The sequence below is a fragment of the Syngnathus acus genome, chromosome 5, assembly GCF_901709675.1.
Source record: "Syngnathus acus chromosome 5, fSynAcu1.2, whole genome shotgun sequence".
In the NCBI taxonomy this organism is placed as follows: Eukaryota; Metazoa; Chordata; class Actinopteri; order Syngnathiformes; family Syngnathidae; genus Syngnathus; species Syngnathus acus.
The window spans coordinates 903,650-923,749 of NC_051091.1; the positions used below are offsets into that span (position 1 = coordinate 903,650).

At 44.3% G+C, this 20,100-nt stretch overlaps 2 protein-coding genes across 4 annotated transcripts; both read right to left on the reverse strand.

Annotated features, from left to right (window-relative positions):
• Positions 1 to 941: 941 nt before the first annotated feature.
• LOC119122928 (proto-oncogene tyrosine-protein kinase Src-like) lies at positions 942 to 17,954 on the reverse strand. Of its 3 annotated transcripts, none has more exons than XM_037251624.1 (13): positions 17,596 to 17,954; positions 12,241 to 12,519; positions 10,522 to 10,621; positions 9,610 to 9,627; positions 8,947 to 9,045; positions 8,751 to 8,854; positions 6,266 to 6,415; positions 6,042 to 6,197; positions 5,314 to 5,493; positions 4,913 to 4,989; positions 4,689 to 4,842; positions 4,182 to 4,313; positions 942 to 3,752 (listed from the first exon to the last, which is right to left on the reverse strand). In XM_037251624.1, the coding sequence occupies exons 2-13, from the start codon at positions 12,509 to 12,511 to the stop codon at positions 3,544 to 3,546; spliced, it is 1,650 nt and encodes a 549-aa protein (XP_037107519.1). In that variant the 5' UTR covers positions 12,512 to 12,519; positions 17,596 to 17,954; the 3' UTR covers positions 942 to 3,543. The 3 variants fall into 3 exon arrangements, with proteins under 3 accessions (XP_037107519.1, XP_037107518.1, XP_037107520.1); XM_037251623.1 differs by having other exon boundaries at positions 12,241 to 12,523; positions 17,596 to 17,953; XM_037251625.1 differs by lacking the exon at positions 9,610 to 9,627 and having other exon boundaries at positions 12,241 to 12,523; positions 17,596 to 17,952.
• Positions 17,955 to 18,790: 836 nt separating this feature from the next.
• manbal (mannosidase beta like) lies at positions 18,791 to 20,006 on the reverse strand. The gene is made up of 3 exons (XM_037251626.1): positions 19,848 to 20,006; positions 19,270 to 19,429; positions 18,791 to 19,086 (listed from the first exon to the last, which is right to left on the reverse strand). The coding sequence occupies exons 2-3, from the start codon at positions 19,417 to 19,419 to the stop codon at positions 18,976 to 18,978; spliced, it is 261 nt and encodes an 86-aa protein (XP_037107521.1). The 5' UTR covers positions 19,420 to 19,429; positions 19,848 to 20,006; the 3' UTR covers positions 18,791 to 18,975.
• Positions 20,007 to 20,100: the final 94 nt, after the last annotated feature.

Below are 20,100 nucleotides of genomic sequence, written 5' to 3' on the forward strand. Positions count from 1 at the left end.
GGTGGGAGAGTCATGGTGAGTGGATAAGACTGCTTAGAAGTGCTCCAGATATGTCTGCATTATTAAAAGAGCATTTTCAAGAGCAAGCTTTCAGTGGATTATGCCCAAAGGAATTTGAATGAACAAGGCTACTGCTACTCCGGCCGGCTTCCTCCCATATATGCATGGCTCCGTGTGTACATAGATTGACGATAAAACAGAAAATAAATGAAAAACAATGCCAAAGTTGAAAAATAATAAAAACAACCAAGTCTCTAAAAGACGGACAAAGTTGAATGTTGGAGGACTTTTTTGGTTGCTCTACTGCACCACCTGTAGTAAATGTGTGTTATATTAAAGTAACATTTGAAGAAATAGAGCCAACTTCTTCTTCGTATGGTTGCCATGCTACTGAGCGTGCAGTGCACAAAACAAACAGGACCACTATATCGCAAATGCACAATGCTTGCCTTCGTGTGTCTTCCATCCACTATCACTGAGGCAATACGTGAGTGTGTGCACGTGTGTGTACGTGTGCGTGCGTGTGTGCACGTGTGTGTGCGTGTGTGCACGTGCGTGTACGTGTGCGTGTGTCTTTACTGTTTTCACAGATGGAGCTTTGACATGGTCTGGATAACTGAGATAAATTACTCACACCACGACTCCGCAAATGGGGAAAACAGCGCCGGGAAAACAGCGTCTGCACGCACGCGCACATGCACACGCAGAAATGTCTCTCTTTTTTTTTTTTTCTTCGAAGATGTTACCGTGCGGGGCAAAAAACAGCAGGTGGACTTCCACAATTCCTGGTTAAAATTATCCTCCGAACTTTAACTGCCCCCTTGTGGACAGAATGGTCATAGCAGGTCAAGGCACGTGAGAAAATAAATCTCGCAAAAGATATATGGAATAATTCATACATAAGGTGAATTAGAAGTGGACAGCACACACACACTCTTATCAAAACACACTTGAAATAGAATTTATTGCACATTTAAAGAAAAAGAAAGTGACACAATACCCATTTCAATCAAATTACAAACAAAATGAAACGCTCACCTTCCTGTGGCGGCCGTGACGTCCGTTTGAAGTGCATAGTTTAATTTAAAAAAAAATCAAATTAACATTAAAAGCAATTACATCGCGACATGTTTGAAATCATGGCACACGTTTTCCAATCAGACCTTGGCTTTATTCACACATCCTATTTTTTCCTCCTCAGTGAGTCACAACAAACACAAAAAAATGAAGGGGGAGGGAGGAACACTGTTGTTGTTCTTGGAACTTTAAGTCAAGCCCAAATTGTGTTGTCTATATGGGTAAAAAAAAAAAAATACAGTAGCATCTCATTAAAACCTCCTCGGATCACATTAGGTAGAAAATACTAAACAATAAGCCTCAGTTGGATAAAAGAGTACAGTAATTACTTGATAGTCACAGTCAGACGATACTATTTACATCTTTGACCTCATTATTTCAAAATCTTGTCCAAATACTTGTGGGGTTGCAAATTCACCTCGGGGTGGGTAACCTTTTGCCAATTTTTGAAGTCTGGCGCCATTGATGAGATTTCTTTATGTATACTGTATTGCATATATCTTTTGTTGTTTAAATGATCATTTCTTTGATTACATTAACAACATAAATTCATTATTTTGTAATATCGCTCCTCATTTTGTAAACAAAACATTAAATGCAGAAAATCCCTTAACGAATGTAACTAATATCATGAACTCTCTAAAATGTTTCAATAATGCCCCTTTTAAATTTGAAAAAATAAAACGTGTTTCAAATGCTACTGTAGGCAGTAGGTTGGCCACCCCTGAAATATAGAAAAAGGTCCCCTGTTCAAATGCCACGTTTTTGTACTTGAATAAAAACAAGACCAAGTTGAACCATCTCCAAACATTTTGAGAAAACCCGGATATTTCAACAGGGGTGTGTATCCTTTTATATTCACTCTGGGTCTGTTTGTATGAGGACTCTTATTGCTGCTTCTGTCATTGTTATATAGGTTGGCAGCAAACTGATTTTATCTACTGATTAAAAAAATTCAGTGAGTGACAGCCAACATAAATACATATCTGCCATTATGATACAAAAGCAACGTTTGGAGTGCTTTACTATGTACAGTGGATGAGATTATATGTAAGGGAGTCGATGGCATCCACGTCGTAATTAAACACAGCGTGGTCAATGTACAGCAGAATTACAAATGCTTAACTGCTTTCCAAATCAATCCCATTTTCTTCCTTTTAACAGAATGACCTCATTTCCATAAAAGCCACACGCTTGCATATTTCCTCTGCAAATTTGGAACAGGAAGCTAACTAACTAACCGGGGATTTATTCTGAAAGCATATGTCAGCTCCCTCTCCGAGTAAACGGATGGACAGCACTCGTATTCTTTTGGCACAGATGCAGAGAAATAAATGCTCAAATGACCTTCCGTCAAATTGTTTTTAGAGAGCAGAACCTCCAACTTCAAACAATGCAAAAAACGAGGGCAACACACATTCTTGGGGAGTGTGGCAGGAGGACTGGCGATGTCAGCAAGTCTAGAGCCACTTCAGCTTTGTCAACAATGAAATGATTAAGTTCAAAAAGTTTGGGGTGAAGAAAAAGAAAGGGAATCGTTACAAATACCAAATTTCAACTTGAGCTCGTAAAACGGCAGTTTGGGAGTGACCGTGGGTGGGACGACCAGAATGCCTCGCTGGTTTTGGCCTGATTTGAACAACCTGAGCCAGCTTGGTTCAAGCAAGCATGCTTAATGATTATCATGACTGCGATCATCTCCACGTAAACACGAAGGAGTTCGAAGAACAATAAAGCAGCAGCAGCAGCAGCAGCAGCAGCAGCAGCAGCAGCAGCAGCAGCACTTAAAAAGTGGAGGGACGCGAACAGGGCAGCCCGCAAAAACGGAAGATGAAATGCATCAGAATTGCTTTTGACACAACAGGAAGGGAGAAGTGTTCTCCAAACTTCTGTCCTATATAAATACGAGGAATTTGGAAACTTCCTTGGGAAAAAGAACTTTATAAAATTGAAGGTTGTTTTTTTTTCTTCCAGTTTGCCCAGATATGAGCTCAGTTGATTTTTTTTGCAAACAAGCTTCAGACATGCCGCCGCTTAAGTCAAGTGAAAAAAAGAATTGGAGCAACGAAAGGTACCGTGATACATGAAGACTCCCAATTTACTTTGATGGAAGTTTTACACCCCAGATATGGCTCTGGTAGCAAAACGCCCGGTAGCAAATGTTCACCTCATTCTGGAGAAAAGTTGCCCGCTTTTTCAGGGAGCGTAAAATGGGCTCTTGGGCCCAGTGTCTTTTGCGGGAGGGGAAAAAAGTACAGTAAGTTTCATCAGACCTTTTCTCCCCTTGTATTTGGACCCTTTCACGTCAGTCTTGCACCTCGCTCCTCAAAGTCTCCAGAAAGAAGCTTCTCTGGGTCCATGACAGCACAGAGGCTTCCTCACAGGATTCTGTGTTCCTCTGAGGTGTTTCGAGTGTATGTCTTTGAGTGTGGCAGTGTGTGTGTAAATTTCCGCACATGTGCGGTTCTATAGGTTCTCCCCAGGCTGGTACTGGGGTTCCGTGGAGGTGAAGTAGTCCTCCAGAAAGCCCTGTAGGTATTCAAAGGTGGGCCTTTCTTCGGGGTCCTTCCGCCAGCAGGAGAGCATGAGCTCGTGCAGGGAGCCGGGACACTCGGACGGGCACGGCATCCGGTAGCCGCGCTCTACCTGGTCCAGGACCTCGCGGTTTACCATGCCTGCAAAGGGAAGTGACCGGTAGTACACGACGGCCTGTTGTATGTTGGGTTTATTAGTTAGTCATTTTGCAGATGACTAGATACCAAATACTGTACGTGAAGGGTCGCAATTCTCACGTTCCACACCTAGTATGTACGTATGTCACTGATGTACAGTCAAAGTACTTTCTGCAATAAAAACTTACTTGGGGCAAATTCAGGATCATCTAGAAAATCTTAAAGGGTTTACTTGCACCTCTGACAAAAAAAAAGGAAGCAACATTTTTTGATCATTATCATATGAACATTGTGTTCTTTCAGGAGCGCGTAGCAAACCAGCAGACTTTGAATTAATCCATACCAAAAAGTACATTTCAGTTTCCGAAAGGTTGCTGACCCAGCTCCAAATTCCGCATACATGCGAGTGTGGCTGTCGGTGTAAGGCTTTACCTGGATAAGGAACTCGGCCTTTGGTGGCCAGCTCCGTCAGCAACACCCCGAAGGACCATACGTCCGACTTGATAGTGAAACGGCCGTAAAGCGCCGCCTCGGGCGCCGTCCACTTGATGGGGAACTTGGCGCCTGATGAATTATGGGGAGGGGGAAAGAAAACATTCAGCCAACCAAAACATTTGGTACCTGTAAAATTCCAAAGTCAGAAATCTGTAACATTGATGACTAAAAGGACCGAGAAGAGTTTTAGATAGGAACCTCTCGCAAAGCCACAATGTGTGTTCGACGCAATTTCATTCACATTGCATTTAATAATCCTCCATGTGACCACAGCCGTATCTGATGTCTTACTTTAAATGTACATGGAAAAAAATCCCAATTGAAATTGGGCAATGGACTTGCAGTTTTAAGCCATCCTACAGGAAATGTACAATTGATGGAAAAAATAGGCAGGAGTCTGTCCACAAACGAAAACCAAACTAAAAGAGCACGAGACGGACGCACCCTGTCTGGCAGTGTACTCGTTGTCTTCAATGAGTCTGGCCAGTCCAAAGTCGGCCACCTTGCACACCAGGTTGTCTCCCACCAGGATGTTGGCGGCACGTAGGTCTCTGTGCACGTAGTTCATCCTCTCCACATACGCCATCCCCGCTGCGATCTGGTGAAACAGAGCGAATGCCGTCCGTCTCACGCCTCGCTAGCTATCACATTTTGGGATGCGGCCTAACCTGAGCGGCCATGTCCACCAGCTGAGGCAGTCGAAGCATTTTTCCCGCTTCTCCTTTGAGGAAGTCCAGTAGGCTGCCTGCGGGCGGGGCAGAGATAAACACAGCCTTTAGAAAGCGGCAGACACTTAAAAGGATCCAATTGAGTCTTACTCATTGGCCCACTATATTAGACGGAATGTTACTCGAATTGGAACAAGAAGAATTTTGGATGCCCTCGTTTTACGTACTTCTGAATATGTACCTGAGGAAATGGCCAATGAATGAAATGTACGTTTTATTTTGCACTTTTCTTCATTAGGGTCAAGCGGGTGGGTCTGCTGGCGCCTGTCCCGGCCGGCTGACTTTGGTCTCCAGCCAATTTGAGGAAAGTTATAGTCATAAAAAGAGAGGAAAAAAATCACCTTGGCTCATGTACTCAGTGACGATGTAGATGGGTTCCTCGGATACCACGGCGTAGAGCTGAACCAACTTCTCATGCCTGAGTTTCTTCATGACTTGCGCTTCCTGCAGGAAGGCCTCTGGTGACATGGTGCCCGGCTTCAGGGTCTTGATGGCCACCCGCGTTGTACCATTCCACGTGCCTGACCAAGAAAAAAAAAGGCTGGGGGTGGTTAGGGTTACGTTTCTTTTTTTTCTTTTGTACAAAAAATAATTTCCCCAATTTTTTTAAAGTGGACGTCGAGTCATTTTTTTCTAATATGTGTTCTGATTAATATTGGCGGAATAAGAATGAACGAGATGAATCCACCCATTTGGATCCATTTTAGGGCGCAGCCATTTTGACAGGCTACCATTCTCAGCTGCTGACTGGAATTGACATCAAAGTGTCCTCGGGCTCATATTGGGAATGCCACGCAGAAAACAGGTGAGATGTGCTTTAGTTAGAACTTAAGAACTTTAAAAATAGCGCATTGCAGTACAGTACAGTGCGGTGCGGTGCGGTGCGGTGCGGTGCGGTGCAGTGCGGTGCAGTGCGGTGCAGTGCGGTGCAGTGCGGTGCAGTGCGGTGCAGTGCGGTGCAGTGCGGTGCAGTGCGGTGCAGTGCGGTGCAGTGCGGTGCAGTGCGGTGCAGTGCGGTGCAGTGCGGTGCAGTGCGGTGCAGTGCGGTGCAGTGCGGTGCAGTTCTTACCCATCCAGACCTCTCCGAAGCAGCCCTGGCCGAGTTTAAGGTCAAGCCGGAGGGACTCTCGAGGGATCTCCCAGGCATCGCGAGCCAGTCCCTGGGTCTGGGGCTTAGCCACAGGGCACACATCAGTCAGGGCGTGGCACAGCCCATCAGAGTGCTCTTTAAGACAATGCGAGGCGTCAGCAATGTTTTCACGTTTTTTTTTTCTCCAGCGTCTGGATACTTACTGCGATAATGGAAGACGAGCTGCTGCAGACTGGTAAACTGCGTGCGGGACGTGATGTAGAAGCCGCCGCTATCCAGCTTCCTGATCTTGTAATGTTTCACATTCAGCCCTTTGGTGTTGTCGTAATCCAGCACCGAAAGACAGTAAGCTCCTAGGAAGAGAAAAAAAAAAATGTATAGACAATAAGAATGTGTCAGGCGTCTGGGACAGCTGCTCGGTGGCATTTACCAACAGCTGTGCTGGGGCAACTCCCTCCCTCCCTCCTCGCTGGCCCCTATAGGAGCCCCGGGAATGCGCCATTGGAGTAGCATTTGTCCTCGTTTGCGCTTAACCCTGTGATTTATGAGAATGTCACTTGACTCTTTTGCCATGACTTTTGTTAGGGGGCTAACTAGAGATTCACCAATAGTCATTTATTTGCAACAAAGACTGAGTACCTACTTTGAGGTACCCAGAGCATGTTGCATTTGGTAGGAAAGAGTCTTTCCACATACATATCTAATTTTTTTAAATTCCAAAAGTAAATGCTTTGTGACAAACTGTCTTTTTTTTTTTTTTTTAGAAAGCAAACTAGTCAACTCTCAATTAATAGCACCCTCTTGGTTGTCGTACACTTGAGTTCCACTCAACTGGAAATTGTTCTTATTGCAACATGAAAATGGATTAACATTTAGTTGTTCAGCACAAACACTATTTGTCATTTAAATATCACGAGGCCCATTCGGACAATGCTGCCTCAGGCGCCCACCCCAATTCTGGGCTCTGCTCCCACTAGTACAAGCCACTCTAGAAATGTTCAGGCCCTGCCGCTGGTCGTCATGGTAATAAAAACTAGACTTGCCATTGGTCCAGTACTGCGTATAGGTAAACTGTCACTCCTGAAAATCATTGCAAAGTGTAAGAAAATCCTTATCCTTGGGGTATTTTGAAAAGACTTTGTCATAGACGTGACATTCAGACACCTTGGGAACTGTTTTGACAAAAAGACCTGGCATATGGGCAAGCTAGTAAAGGCCCGACTCACCCTTTTGCAGCAGTGGTTGATGTAAACAATGACGCCGCCAGCCACCTTTTTGAGGTGAGTCATGCATCTTAGTCAGTCTGACGCGATTCACACAATGCGACACACTTGTCATCATGGGAATCACATTTGATCTAATGAGATCCCCCGTCCCCTCCCTCTATAGATCATGCTCCCCCTTTCACTCACATGGTGAAGTGGGGCTTGTAGCCAGGAGAGAATTTTGCAGCACCCTTGTAGGATGACCTACTTCTGACACTGTGATTCACCCCCAACACAGGCGCTTCCTTCAAAAACAAATTCCCCCACTCACTCACTCACTCACTCACTCACTCACTCACTCACTCACTCACTCACTCACTCACTCACTCACTCACTCACTCACTCACTCACTCACTCACTCACCCACCCACCCACTGTATGTCACAGGGAATGAATGACAAGGCAGTATTTAGGGCTGGAGAACAAAGGCGCAGTGCCTTCAACTGACGTCATTACGAGCAAGCTAGCTCACGTCCGGTACAAATTGGCTCAATTAACACTTTGGTAGCTTTGCGTCCACAGTGACACACGCCGGGGATGGTCAGACGTCATCACTTCCTACTTTGTCATTATTGAAATGCCCAGCTGGGGCTGAATAGGAAGCTAGCTGGCTTTTTAATTGTGGTTGTCATTAGCAACATTGTATTCACAGAGCTTCCTTTTATTTTTTTTCTCCACGTTTTATGTTGCAGCCTTATTCCACATTGACTAATTTTTCCCCTTGAAATTCTGCACACAATCCCATACAGTCTAATAACCATGTGCAATATTATTTTCAGTAAAGAACATTTGCTCTACTGCTTTTATCATCAATGTGAAAATGCAATTGGCCAAATGCTCCAAAGTCTACACTCATCTGGTCAATATTGGAATGAGGCTGAAAAATGACAAAATGTGAAAAGAAATGATGCACTGTGCATATTTTCCACATGCACTATACCTCCTCCGAGGCTTACATACATTTTTAGAAACTTGTTAAAACGTACTGATACTTCCTCACATATTTCACAATAACATTTCCATTGCTCAATTTGCTCAGCAGTGTCTGCTGGCGCCTGAACACTCCATGAAATGTCCCTTTAAACAGTCTGCAGTCTCACAACGTGCCAAGACGTGGCCAACAACCAGTCGATGAAACTTGTGTGGAAGTGATTAATACCAATGTGAAAAGGGCAACTGTCACTTCAATGACCTTTCTTTTCACTTGATTACACCTCTTCAGGCAAAACACTAAAGTGCTTTTTTTTTAATGAATGAAAAAGGTAGCCTTTGAATCAAACAACAGAAACATACTAAGAGTGTTGAGAAATTTTGAAATGTGATTGGCATTTCGGAAGGCACGGCTACTCTCTATTGGCCCCTAACTTGTCGATTTCCCGCCATTTGCAAGGCCAAAAGGTCAGGGAGAAGCCCGCCGTCGTACCTTTGGTGGTTTCGCTCTCCCTCACCAGGAAGGTTCCTCGTCTATTCTGTAAATTCAAAAGGATCCTTTCCGAGTCTCGCCGAGTTATCTTCCCAAAATACCACCTGCCAAAAGTAGAAAAGTGGGCCAGCCACAGAGGTTAGTTGAGTTTGCGACGCCTTACAGTGCACTACACCACGTATTAGGCGGGACGTACTCTTCCGCTTGAATGGAGTCGGACGGCGCCACATAGTTGCTGGGGATGTAACCGCTCTCTCCGGTTGTCAGGGAGCGAGCTAACCACCAGTCCCCTTCTCTGTCATGGCAACCGCAGACGGAAAAAAAAAAAAACAGAATTAACAGGTAGCTCACAGGGGGCTCCAAATTTGATGACAGTCAGTGTGGATTGAATAGCTTTTAGGTGGCTACAAAGGTCACTTGTGCAGACAGAACAGGCTGTCGGGAGTTGCAATACACATGATTTATTAGTCTTATTTTTAGAGTAAGCTTAACACTGTGTCATAGCAGAAAAGGGTTATCTGATGAGAAGGAAAGACAAAGCCCGAAGCTTCGCACATGCTGACCCACTGAAAAGAAATGGATTGACTGGAGCCCAATTCTTTATTGTTATTTATATGTTAAAAATGACAGCCACCCAAATGCATTTTTTTGCCAGTCAGTACTGCAAACGTTGGGGCATTATTGGTTGTACAAAATGTACAATGACTGAGGAGACACCTCATTCCGTTGACAGTCATTACCGACTATCTTTGGACACTATGTCTTTATTGTCTCGATACAAACGGGTGTAGTGGATCAGCATTAGTGCGGATAAAAAGATAGCCAAAGATTTCTCTTTTATTGCAATAAGGATACTGACCTGAAGCTGTACTTTTTCCTAGGAGAGACCATGAGGCGTGAGAGAGCGAGATAGGGAGAGAGAGAGAGAGAGAGATAACAGACACAGCAGACACATCAAAACACAGCAAGGCGAGGCGAGGCGAGGCGAGGTGAAGCGAGCAGCACTCAGACAGACAGACAGCGGAGGTGGCCAACACGCTGTGGGACGACACAGCAAAGCCGACATACTACGTTACATCATTTGAGTACAGAAGAACCGGGGAGCGCCCTGGCGGTGTACATTTTCCGATGGAGGATGCTTAGATTTGTGGATGCACTTGATGTTTTATTTATACACATCATACATTAAAGATTCATTTTGGTTCAGCCCTACTATGTCGTCCCAACCACCAGTAAAAAAAACATGGCAGGAAACTGTGAGAGGAACCCAATAGAGGTAGAGGTGGAAACAATTATTTTCATTTTTAGGGATTTTTCCTTTGGGTTAACAGCTTATAATGTTGTACTTTATAGAAAGAAATGTCATAAAATAATGTAAAGCCCAACTATGGCATTTAATTTATGGCATAACGCTTCGTGGGCTTTAAATGCACCAAGTAGAATACTTTTTTCTTTTGTGTTTATTTTGAGACAAAACATCAACTAGGAGTGACACTAAAAAGCTCCAAGCCTCTTTTTGAATTCGCTAGCTGCCAATGAACCGACGACGAGCAGTACCTGGAAAAAATGGAGTCACTCGTATCTCAAGACACCACTGGATTGTCAATACAAATCAAAACTTTCATTTGTCATTTTTGTTACTACACAAATTGAATTGTCGACATCCTTGACATTTACAGTTTGGTGCGTTTACTGAAACATGCATGGACGCATCTGTTAACATGAAACAAATAATAAAATAAAACACACAAGGTGGAAGGTGGGTTCTTACGTGTTGTTGACAATTTGCAGCCGGTCGCCTTTCCGAAAGGTCAGATCGGACGCCGTCCGTGACTCATAGTCATAAAGCGCCACAAATGTGGTGACGCCTCCTGCAAGAAAGTGCACAGCAATATGTGTTCAAGTTAATTCTATTGTCATCCATAGGCAGAGGCTTTAGGTAAAGATTGAACAATTTGTCATGGTCATTTCATGAGAAATATTGACATGCAGCTTGCAGGTGTGGAAAGGATACATCTATGTATCTTTAGTGGGGCACATTCATAGCATTGTTTTGGGTTTTTTGCAAGCCTACACGTGACAAGAGAAACAAAAATCATGCGAGGTTATAAACTCAGCACATGGCACCACACTAGAATTGTCACTGTTTGATATTTTTAGAATTGATTACTTCATTGATTATTCAGATAATCCGATACAAACTTTCTTTATCATATTTTATTATTTGTATTGATTTATTTTCAGTTATTCTTGAAACATCCCACACAGCAAGATGACCAGGAGAGGCATCCACTAATCTGCCTGTCACGTTTCGTCCCCGGTTGTTTTATTATGTGTCATCGTTTCTGTCAGTGTCTGTGTGCTCGCTGGCCCCTCCCTTCCCCTCCTGTGTCTACTCTCAATCTATGTACTAATTAATCACAGTCACCTGCCTGTGGTTACCTGTCGCGTATATAAGTCCTGTCTGCGTGTCACACCCTTGTCGGATTATTTCTTGTCTCATGTTGTGTCGTCGCTAGTTTCTTGTGTCTTCTTGTCCCACGTCTGGGTTAGTTGGGTTTTTGTTTGCCAGCCCTGTCAGTCAGTCCCGTTGCTATTTGTTAGGCCATTAAGTTATGTTAGTTTGCCGGTCCTGTTGGCTTGTTCCCTTTATCCTCCCTTCCAACTACCCGTTCCCTTCAATAAACCAAGCGGGTCCACCGAGCTGCATTTGGTCGCCCAGCTCCATTCCGATCCGTGACACTGCTGACTTTGATGGAAAAACACTCATTATGGGTATGTAGCAGCTTTGAACTACTTCCTTGAAAAGATGTGTCATCCCAACACAAATGCTGACGATTATATGTGAGGAGAGTGCAAAAAGATGGAGCAACATTAGTTCAACCATCTGGCCAGTCTAGACACATTAAGGCTTAATGTCAAGTCTGCAGAGCGCTGAGCAGCCTTTTAACGTCAGAGCTTTCAAGTCTATTTCACAGGCGAAGGTTGGACAGGACAGGAGAGGAGAGGAGGGGAGGGGAGGGATGGGGGGCTACTTCCTCCTTCCCTCTTGACGTGACTCAACATTTCTGTTGTCGGGGAAATTGTCTCAAAACTGACATTGATAAGAGCAAAATACATTTTCTCTGCTGTTTCTTTGTGAGCACAATGGGCAAGCAGGAGCAACCTCACAAACCATTTGGGTGGTCTGACAATATTTTGCCATTGAGATTCCAATGTATGACGATTAGTTGGTGCAATTGTGAACAAAAATGAATTTGAGCAATGGGCAAGTTGCAGATGCAGATGAGCACTTAGTGAAGGTCTGCACTCCGCTGGGTGCCTTCGTCATTAACCGGTTAATTGTTTTATTCTTGTCATTAAATTGCTGGCAAAATTGAGTTGTTTTTTTATTTTTGCGCAAGACATATTTGCATCCAAAGAACCAATATGTTGCTTCTATTGATGTGCAATATTTGCTGTTGTGCAATGTACTAAGTGGAAACCCTACCCGCCAAAGGTCCTCTCTGAGGTGACGTGACAGCGCCCGTGTGGTCAACTCCTCCGAAGAGAGCCATTTCAGGAGTGTTGGTGGGCGCGTGCTGGTATCCCTGGTATCCCCGCCGGCCCGTGCCCACCGCCGGGCTCCTGTTTGGGGTTTGGGTCTGCTGGGCGGGACCCAGGTGGTGGAAGTGTCCGCTGTCGGAGCCCGTCCCGATGGTGCCGTCCACGCTCATGGAGCGCTGGCCCGGTTCCTTGGGCTTGCTCTTGCCCGCCCCCATGTGCAGACCTGGCTGGGATGAGAGCCAGTGATGAGTAACCAGTATGGATGACTGGTCTTCACCGAGGATATAATAATAAAACCTTTGGTTGGGCTCAGGTTTACATTTTAAAACTGTTGTCTCTTCCTCAAGTGAAGCAAACATTTACCAATGTAATGATTCCACACACCAACGGAACAAAGCCCAACTAAAACTTCCTTAAAACGGGGTGAACGCTTCCCTTTTTGTGCAGCAGTGCTCAGTGATTTAAAAAAATCGAGGCCTTCAATTGACTGCCCTATTTAACTTGCCTTGCACTATGCTAAATAAGTCATTTGTAATCAAACTGTCAAAGCACCTTTCACAGTACGTAATGAACCCATGAAGTGACATCAGCGCATGCACTACCCAGTCACCGTGACGGAAAAATACAGCAGCCTGAAACTTCAAACATTCCGAGGGACTCTCCGTCCTTGTAAAGGCAAACATTTTGACAAAGAACGCCAAACAGAAGCCTTGGAGGGGCTCCAGGTTCTATCCCAACTGTTTGACAGGCAAACGGGGCGAGCAGAGCAGGACACCTTGACAATGTCAACACACACAGACAAAGTAGTTTGCGGTCTGTCCAATCAATTTGGATTGAATCAATGCGCATTAAAGAGAAGAAGAGTTGTGCTATGCTGAGCCAAGCTACTCCGATACAACTTGGCGGCTGCCAAGCATATGATGTGCTTGTGATTCTGTTTGCCAGGAATATTTTGACTTGTTCATTAGCATAATGATACTGGCAAACTTGCTTCTCTGCGATTGTTTGGTTTGGGTAACGGAATATATTTTGTGTTGTCGCTATGTTTGCTTGTTTTTAAGCATCACAACAGATTTGCACCCACTTTCAACAAGCTGTGTGATACATTTAGGGGAGGACAACGCTTGTGAATCCAACATTATATTTGAAGGAAATCAATGTGGATTCAAGGAAAATGGCTGACATCTTCTCCTTGAAGTATTTGGAAACAACTTTGGAATGCGCATCACTTCCAGGACTGCCACCGACACAAATAATCCACTAAAAGCCCCGTGATGCTGCAGGGATGAAAAAAGAAAGAAAGTCGTGTCAGTTACCTGTGCTGATTCCGAACTAAAGATGAAGGTACGGATTTGAAATGTACACACAGGAGTAGCCGACATAGTATTATTCCACACCCATTTTAGAGGAAGTTGAGCACTTTTAGAGAAATCGTCAGAGGTAGGAGGGGATCGTCGCCAAACGTCTGAACGACGCTTCCCGAGGGAACTTCCATCCCCTTTGTGCATCGATAACAGTCAGCGGAGAATGGCGGCATCGTGTCGACAAAGACAAGTTAAGTGCATCCCCGGAAAGTTGTGACATTGTGCATGGTACGTGTGTACATGTGTGTGTTGGCAGCACAAGTGCAGACCTCCCTGTGGGAAGCTGAAGATGACTCATTGCGAGACCAGCTATTTCAGGCGGCCTGAAACAGAGACAGTCACACACGCATGAAAACAGCCTTGTTCCTCCTGTGGATGGAGGCACTCTCAGTTCCAGACAGCGCGCACCGCCGTGAGTGCGTATGAGCAGCTGTTCCCGAGTCCCTGGGAAGCTCTCGCGCTCAACCTCGCGAGCGTCTCACATCCTTTTTCCGACACATGGGTTGTTGTTGTTTTTTCCCCGAGTCTGAGGAGGCTATTAAAAAAACGGGGAATGAGGAAGTGCCAGTGGCCCTAAAAAAAGAACGTGTAGGTGTTGCCATACAGATGGGGCTCAGTAGGCTTTCTTTAGATTGAAATGTGACATGCAGGTATGGCTGATGAAGGCATGTAGGCGTGAGTGAGGTCACGAGAGCTTTAATTCTACTCTCGCCAAGATCTTGTCGCGCTTGGGGGGGGTGAAGGCGTCCTTGTGGTGAGTCACGCGGCCACAATATTAGGTCTGCGGAGAGCGATGGACTGGAATGTGTTAAACGCGTCAACAATCAAAAGCTAGCCGTCCAGTTTCTGTATCAGGGTTGCCTATGAGATGGAATACTTATTAGAATCTTGGGAGCGGAAGAGCCCACCTAAAACATCTCAGTCTGCATGCAGTATGTAAACATCTGACCTTCCCCTCATATGGGCAAACTCGTATCAAAATGTGCAGACACGCCGCTCCGTCCATAACGTGGGTAAAAAGAAATGGAGTGGCGAGCATTCGTCAGAAGAGGTCAAATGAAGACAGAAAATGAATGACGGGTGGAGTGGCAAAGAGTTTCCGACACTTGTGTAAAAAAAAAATGTGCCCGAACCAGACTTTGCCACTCAGAACAAATGATCAGTGAAGACACCTAAACAGTGGGAAGGAAGGAAGGAAGGAAGGAAGGAAGGAAGGAAGGAAGGAAGGAAGGAAGGAAGGAAGGAAGGAAGGAAGGAAGGAAGGAAGGAAGGATGGAAGGATGAAAGCTGTGGAAAATGACTACTTGACTGGTACTCATGCATTACATATTGCTGCAAAATCACTTAATATCTACTTATACTATACTTAATATTGGATGTCACAGTCGAATTCAAGATGACCACAAGTACTCACTTTTACAGAAGAGCATTCTATTATTCTGATAAAGTGGCATCTGACATGTCTCGGAATCTGAACGCTTGCAAATAGCCTTCAACTTTGGAAAGTGGATGAAATTGTACATTCAAATGAGTTCTATTTCAATCATTTCCTATACATAAAAAGTGTTTTTCAAGTATGACAGGCATGCCAGGATGAATTGCGTTTGGCACTGAGAGTTTCAAACACATGCTACGTTGAGTGTTTTAAAATATCAAGTCACCATGACATCGCTTCAGTTCTCTGACGTGTCAAGTGAATGCAATCACCAATGTAGCGGCTATTAGAATGGCAAACCAAAAAAAGTGCAATGTAGCTCTATCTGGTTAAATTGTGCTGTGGACTTCTTTATCCCCCTCATTCAATAATTATTGTATAATCCCGAGTTGAACATTTGGCCGTGACAAATGTGAATGAGTCACAACAGACGGTAACAGTTGCTGCAGTGAGGGAAGGGAGGAAGTCGTCGCCGCCAATGTTTAAGTCCAATGAGAGCATCACAGGCCGGAACGGCTCATCTTTGCATTTGCTGACTAGGATTGCAAATGATAAATAAATTGCTATCATTTGGCCCGACCGTCAACGCATACGAGTCAAAGAGAGGCCGTCGTCTATTCGGGGCCAAAAACAAAACAATGCACATCAAGTGCTTTCCAGTCTCATTTCGTCTGCCAGCCCCGAAGACTTTTTTTTAAAGTTCTATCTCGCAGCCTGTCAAGAGGTGGAAGACAGGCAGAGGATGCTGGCATTTGCCTGATTAAAAAGCACTTCCCTCTCCGCACATCTGCGAGCGCTGGCTCTGGCTGTGTGCAATGTTTACTAATTCGGCAAAGGAGGTCAGAGGTTGAACGCTAGTTCACTGCGGAGGTGCTGCACTCTTTGTAAATGAACGACGGCATGTTAATTGAGGTGTCAACAGTTGACAGGATTTGTTAAGAAGCAAACAAGAATAGAATGAATCATGCCTTACAGGCAGTGAAAAGGGTTGCACCGGGTTGCACCAGGTTGTCACATTTCTCATACTACCTGTGAAGGCAGAAAATTGCCAGGTCATTTTGGTGCCCCGCTCTGTCGGTGGCCTTTACGCGCAATAAAGAGTGTGTTTACAAGCAGTGTAAAGACAACTAGACAGGTGTCAGCCCGCCTCGGATACTAGGTGAAAAATTGCCCCGGATTCTGTGCTGATGCCTTCTCTACTCGTCAGTCTGACACTAGAAAGAAAGATACATTGTACTGTGTATACTTTGAAAACCATTGTTGGTATAGAGGTTATCCATAAATCGCTTGAATTCCTACTGAAAAAAGATCAGATGGCAGCTTATTTACATAGCACTAAATCCTTTTCAAACACGTTAATGACGACGGATGCCTAAGGGCTCAGGTAACAACTGCTCACTCATAAGTTAAGGTTACATTTCTTGATTTGAAAATTTGGCATACGTGAATTCCAAATTCCTGCCACAGAACATTTTTCACTTGACTTCCTCTTTAAGCAAAGAACACTTTATTATAGCAAAACTAGTTTGACAGTAAACTTCAACAAGGAGTGGCAGAGCTTGAAGCTGCTCTCTTTTTTTTTTTCCAAGAAATGTTTACTATGTGTCACAATCAAATAAAATTGTCCAACCATTTCTCATACCATGAAAAGTCGAATATCTCGAGGCACCATTGCATATCTTTTGTGCCAACTTTTCTGTCATCATTTTGAGGACACAGCTCATGAATTTGTGGTGAAAATCAAACAATACATTGATCATGGGGGTGGGGGGTCTGACATATTTCTTTTGAAATGATCATTGTTTGTTCACTACTTTTCAAGAAGCCTTGTGGGATAAATAGAGGACACTAATAACGAGCAGAATAAAATCAATCGGCTTTACATGAATGTTTGGGAAGTGCAGTTGTTGGCTGGCTGGCTGGCTGGATGGCTGGCTGGATGGATGGATGGGGTGCGCGCTGCCAGCCGGAGTAGCAGCTGTCAAAATGACAGGGGGTGGGTTGGGGGGAAATAAAATTAAAATTAAAAAAAAAAAAATTACTATGGACAAAGCATTCCGCAACATGTAAGGGAAACGGCTTAAATGACCCTTAAAAAAAAAAGGAGTGAAAATGTTGCTGATCAGGCTGATTCGCCTATAGATGAGTCGAAACAGGTGCTGCTCCATTTTGAATTTCAATGAATTCTTGCCTTTTTCTCTCTGGTTTCCCCCGTGATGTGTTTTTGTTTTTTTTGTTCCTTGTGCCTTCGGCTAGTAATAAACGAGGGAGCCTGGGCAAGCGTGATATTTTGCCCGATGCGCGTCGCTTTTGTTGTGTGTAAGGTTCGGAGAGGAGAGGGGGTGCACGATGCACGACAACAAACCCTCGCTTTACTTGAATGGAACCGGGCGAGTGAATGGACGCTCTCACCACCACGTTTGTGGGGGGAAAAAAATACGCAGTGGCTGGCTTTTTAAATAAGAATTGATAATGGCCCAAATGATACAAATCGACTCACCTTTTTCCTTGAGATAAAGCCCAACACAAATCAGAGACGGGTTAATAAATCCTCTCGCTCGTCTTCATAAGTGCACGTTGCTGTGGAAACGCTGGTGAATCCCATTTAGCGAATTTCGATACAATCAGATGGAGGAGGAGGAGGAGAAGAGGAAGCTGAGGTCATGGCGGGGGGTGCATCTTCTTCTCTCCGTCTGGGTACAGTACACGCCGATTGTCAGTGAGTAGGCCGGTGGTCCGGCGGGCGGGCGGGCGGACAAAGCTGCCTCTTCTACTACGTACTACGGCGAGGAGCCCTAGCGGCGCGTCCGTGTGTCGACGCGGTAGGAGGAGGAGGCGGCAGGCTGACTGGAGTGTGGAGCAGACATCATGTCATTCGTTCTAGCTGTGTTGGGATTGTGCTAGACATACATACCCTTTGGAATTGAAGCCTAAAATTCAACATCACTTGACATTTTACACATGCATTTGGGAGTAGGTTTGTCTTTTGACGCTTCTTATGCCTGATACATTTGAAAATGAGATCCGTCGATACTGCGGCTCCTTTCTGGTAGTATTTGATTAGCGATATGCAATCGTAAACAAAACAATTGTATAAACAACTCCATTGAATCTACAAATATGTATGCTGCGCAATGCCGCGGAGTGCACAAATGCAAGAAGACCCAATTTTCACGCAAAAATAATGTTCATAGTGAGCATCACTAAAAATAGCTTGCCTTCTGTAAAACAATCTAATCCTCTGTTGCAACAATGGTAAAGCGCATCAGGAAGTCACGCCATTCAAAATGAGTCAATAGCTGTGTCCCAATTCATTTGAGGGCCGATGACATCATCACAGCGCAGGTTCCTACAAATGCTGCCTCTTTTTCCAAACCCAAAGCTTCTAGATGTTATTAGAATGCTTGATGTTAGTCATGCTGAAATGTAGCCAGTTAGCATTGTGACACAAAGTGAGGATGGGAACATGTGACAAAACCAGGAAGGACAGCCATCCATCACCAGAACAACACGACATCATATTAAGTTTACTGTACTGCCCTTCAAAAGGTTGGATTGTGCCCAATAACAAGGATTTTCTTTCACATGTCTTTGAGGGTTTTACCTTGATTGGGAAACAGCTATTACAACAAGTCAGGATATTACATCACCACCTGCAGTAAAGTAAGCAGTGTCATTAAAAAGACGCGATCATGACAGTCTATAAATTGAATTGCCAATGTTTATTTTTTAAAAATGAATGGAGATCATAGAAAAAACAAACAAACATGGTTGTCTACACAGACAAAACAAGATGTCAACTGCAGTGTTGCATATACTTCTTGTGGCTTTGAAGAGCAATAGTGACTAAAACAGGACAAGGCTCCATTTCAACGCACAGCTATCGCTTCTTTTTGCTCTCCTTCTTGGATTTTGGCCTAATTTGAGGCACCGCCGCTTTGAGTTTCTTTGCATGATCTGCTGCCTTGCCATTGGTGGACTCGGCCTCCTCCTAAACGCACAGAACACGAAGGATTTTATTTTAAAAAAGAAAAAAAAAAGTTGAGTGCCATCTTCAGTTTTTTTCCATCATAATTGCTTTTATCACCAATATTTAGTGGAAGCACTATTGAAAAACAATCCTGAGCGAAATCCATGTTTCCATGTAAAAGACGACAGGCGGCTGACGGCTTACCTTTTCATGCCCTTTGGAGGTGGGCACAATGATTGCCAGGATGCAAATGAGCTGGAAGATGGCACCAAGGAAGAGGCCATAGCGCAGCAGGCTCTCGAGAAATGTTGCTTCGGGAACTTCTGGGGGAGACAAGTCCATTTCTGCAGACATCTTTAGGAACCTGAGGAATACGTAAGAACAACTTGAAGGATTTCCTAGCATACATATGTAAGGTCAGTTAGACATGTTCACTTTAGCACTTACGCTCGTTTCCTTTGACGTTGTCCTGCAAAAACGACTTTAGGACGCTGCCAAAAATCCCTCCAACGTAGCCAAAAATCCCTCCAACGTATCAATGCGCCGTGAGGCTACCGTAAAAGACAGCACAACGTAACGTAAGAGGCTACCGAGAAACAACCAGTAATGTTGAACTGTACATTGCTGACCTATTCATATTGCAATCGAAGCACAAAACCAAATGCCACAAACTACATTTGCATGCTTACATATTATTGCTAGTTTACGACGCTGCTAACAGTCCCATGAACGCAACAAAACCGCAGCCGAGAGGCTGCATAAAAACCCCAAATAAGACATACCAGAAGTGTAAAACCCGTTCTTTGTTCCAAATAGATCGTGGATGAAAAGCTGCTTAGGTATAACTCGTACAACTAAAAGCAATTTCGAGAAACGTTGGCACACGCATTATATGAAAATATAACCTTTTACAGGAAGTGGCGTATGTCTTCGTAATGTATTTCCGGTTCCTAGGTAGCGACTTTGCGGAGTGTCGTCCTCTAGCGGTGAGGTGTGAGCATCGAACTGTGCCTTTTTCTAACCTGATTGACTTTG

What these genes read in the sequence shown, in the direction of transcription:
- LOC119122928 (XM_037251624.1), bottom strand. Translation starts at nt 12,511, where the DNA reads ATGGGGGCGGGCAAGAGCAAGCCCAAGGAACCGGGCCAGCGCTCCATG. An exon ending in GCTCGTCTTCCATTATCGCA is followed by an intron (nt 6,198 to 6,265) that starts GTAAGTATCCAG and finishes ATTGTCTTAAAG; the next exon opens with AGCACTCTGATGGGCTGTGC. An exon ending in CACTGAGTACATGAGCCAAG is followed by an intron (nt 4,990 to 5,313) that starts GTGATTTTTTTC and finishes CCCCGCCCGCAG; the next exon opens with GCAGCCTACTGGACTTCCTC.
- manbal (XM_037251626.1), bottom strand. Translation starts at nt 19,419, where the DNA reads ATGTCTGCAGAAATGGACTTGTCTCCCCCAGAAGTTCCCGAAGCAACA. An exon ending in CCTCCAAAGGGCATGAAAAG is followed by an intron (nt 19,087 to 19,269) that starts GTAAGCCGTCAG and finishes CTGTGCGTTTAG; the next exon opens with GAGGAGGCCGAGTCCACCAA.